The sequence below is a fragment of the Psammomys obesus genome, unplaced genomic scaffold, assembly GCF_907164565.1.
Source record: "Psammomys obesus unplaced genomic scaffold, mPsaObe1.curated_primary_1811, whole genome shotgun sequence".
Lineage (NCBI taxonomy): Eukaryota > Metazoa > Chordata > Mammalia > Rodentia > Muridae > Psammomys > Psammomys obesus.
The window spans coordinates 4,227,670-4,230,771 of record NW_026596427.1 but is presented as its reverse complement, the minus strand read 5'-3'; the positions used below and the strand labels follow the sequence as shown (position 1 = coordinate 4,230,771).

Here is a 3,102-nt window from a genome sequence, read left to right as displayed (position 1 = left end):
TAATGGTGAAGTTCTGTTCAATCTTCCCAGAAATGTTGAAAAGTCTCACCTTTTTTTTTTAAAAAAACTGTAATATTGACTTTGTCTTCCATGCAAACAAAAAACACTTAAATAAAGCCCTTCAATTTGTGGAAAGAATGGCATTGCTAGACCCTCTTTTTTTGAAAGTAGGCTTTGCAATAAAACCTTATAGTTGCTTCTAATATAAAGAACTTAGTAAAAATTGCATTTCTTTATTAAATTATTTCCTTCTTCCAAACCGTGCTGCTTAAAGTAAGATGTTCTTGATAAGGAAGTTATCAGTCAGCTGTTATTTATTTTATATTATGCATCTATCTTATGGGAGATTTTTTCAAGATAAAATCGAGACCTCTTATTCATATTTGCTCCTTATTTTACCATATCTAAAAGTCTATGTGAGAAACATTTTTAATTAGATTTTTTCAGTTTGTGGTATTTATAGAATTTTATTGAACCAGAAGTTGAGGTCCTCATATGATTTTATAAACTAAGAGTAGGTCTTTTTTGGGGAGGTTCTTCATCTTCAACTTCACTTTCATTATTATCATGAGGGTCATTGTCACTGTCATAATCATCATCATCTGAGTAATCTACTAAAGCGACCTTGCTGCTATGGTGTGACCAACTCATTCTATTAGCAGACGCACCAGAATGAGATGAAGAACATTCAAAGGCTTCTGGTGATTTTCTTTTTAGGCTATCTATTTCATTTTCATTTGCCTCTTCAATTTTCCTACACATGTCATAACAACTTGGTAGAATAGCTTCGTCTTCTTCTTCTGTGTTTTCCCCAGAAGTACATATTTCTTCCTTGATTTTTACCTCCATATCTTTGATACGTCTGCAACATATTTTCTTGTATATAATAGTATGTAAATTCCTTTTTGTTTTATTTTCTCTCTCCTTCTCCTCTTCATATTGAGTTTTCAACCCTTTAAACGTCTGGACATAATCAATTGATTCAAAAGCCATAAAAAATTTTTCCACAATGTTTGCAATAAGAGGCTTTATGTTTTCCTCTCTTATAAATTCAAATAGCTCAATAATAGCTGAATTTAACATATTGTATCGAGTTCCATTACGCATAAAAGCATTTACAATTTGTTCAAACAGATTTTTCTTAATTATATAAAGATTGTAAATTTCATCTTTAAGGCCAATCATCATTCTCATAAACCGGACAGTACACAAAATTAGAAAAGTGTGCTTTGAATTCATTAGCATCAATATTCTGCTAAGCAAGTTGTTGCTTAAAATGTAATTTTTAATGTATATTGAGTGGTGTTGTATACAAAAGGTGAGTAGTTCTAAAACTACTCCATACAATTGTGCATTTTCATAATTATCAGGACAGATGTTGGTCCTATTATTGTCACTATCTTTCTGTACTGTGGTAGACAAAATTGGTGCTAACAGATTACTCATGCAATGTGTATAGAAGAAATTCAGAAATTCCCTTCTTTCATATCCATTAGATGTCAAACACATATTTTCTGTATCAAGAAGAACACGAAGAACTGATGTCAAACTGATGCCACGAGAAAGTTCAGGATCAGGATCACAAATTATTTGTTCAATCATTATATTAATGATAAGGTCTTTATCATCTCTAATGTCCCAAGCTTCTTCCATTGCATATACTCGGATTAGGCGTGGATTATATTCTACTAGGTAAGTAAATATATCTAGAGCAGTTGCTTTTATTTGGTAATCACGCATGTGTATTGTGACTTTCAGAGCACTCATAATGCCTAACTTTATCAGTATTTTCAGTAATGCATCTTTCTTTTGAGATTGCAGTGTCTTAGCAAATGTACAAAATTCCTTGAAGAATAATAATAATTCATACCTTCTCTCATCACCAAGAGTTTTGTCTTTTAACTGAGCAAAAACTTCCAACAAAAAAATTTCATCTTCCTGCAGCATGCTAATTATTTCAATTTTGTTGAAAAAAATAAAAGCTTTAAGATCAGAAAGAATATGCTGTTCAAATAAGGATGGTGTAGGCAACAGAATGTCATGTATGTATTGTATTCTGTAAGTCTGGTGTATTTTTTGCCTAAGTTTGGAGTGGGTTGTTGGTATAATGTCCTTGAATTTTGCACCTTGAGTCAAAAATTCCCTGTGCCCTTTTGGCTGATCCAAACCAGGATCATATTCAAGACATCCTACCACATCCATGATAAGTTCATCAGAAAACATGATCTTAAACAAACGTGAATTGTTGAGATATAGGATTTCTTTAATGATGTTATGCAAATGGTGTAAGCCTTGCATATTCTTCTGTTTTTCACAAGTTTTGAACAGCTGTAGCAATTTTTTAATGTAATTTTCGTTTTCCAAGATCAGGGCCAGGCTTTCTTTGTGGCTTGGTGCCTCACGAATAAAAGCAAATAAATTTGCAATGTTCTCAAGCATACTGATCTCACAGTTTGGAATCTCAACCAGATTCCAGATCTGCGACATATCTTCAAAACTTTCTAAATCATAGGTAAGCTCTTGTGTAATTTCTACACTCGGATCTTTACCTTGAACTTGGCAAATATCCTCCCAGATCTCTTTACAACCATTTGGTTCTTGGAAATGAATTGCCATACCATGGTTCTCAGCTTCGGACCAAATGATTAAATCCCCTTGATTTTGATAGGGTACATCAGGATATATCTTGCGCTCCATAATCAGTGAGCCATCTAATTCTGAGTGAACAAGCAGGCACACGCCCTGGAGCCGTTCGATGTATTTGGATGAAATTTGTCCTGAGCCTATGTCTTCCCACTGCTCATCCTCCATCATGACATAGACTTTTACACTATGAAGTTTGTCTTCCATGTTGATCTCTGGCCTACTAGGCCACTTCGTTGTGCAGACCTCGGCTTTTAGTACTCTGGCTAGAGGTAGCTATCGCTACCTCGGTCAGGAACGTTGCCAAGGTCGCAATTCTGAAAAATCATAAGAGAACACATTACTGGGGATTGAAAGAATGGCATAGGTTAAGAGAAGGCTATGTTCATTAGTGAGTACTAGAGAAGAAAGCCCTAATAAGTTTCAATTCTCCGTTACTGAACTGTTGGCAACAAACCT

General features: G+C 34.3%; 1 protein-coding gene across 1 annotated transcript; it reads right to left on the bottom strand.

Moving 5' to 3' along the window:
* Window positions 1–501: 501 nt before the first annotated feature.
* On the bottom strand, window positions 502–2,868 carry LOC129669522 (protein PPP4R3C-like). Its single transcript, XM_055597804.1, has one exon. It carries the CDS (start codon window positions 2,848–2,850, stop codon window positions 502–504), a length of 2,349 nt encoding a protein of 782 aa, XP_055453779.1. The 5' UTR covers window positions 2,851–2,868.
* Between the last annotated feature and the right edge of the window lie 234 nt (window positions 2,869–3,102).

What these genes read in the sequence shown, in the direction of transcription:
- LOC129669522 (XM_055597804.1), bottom strand. Translation starts at nt 2,850, where the DNA reads ATGGAAGACAAACTTCATAGTGTAAAAGTCTATGTCATGATGGAGGAT.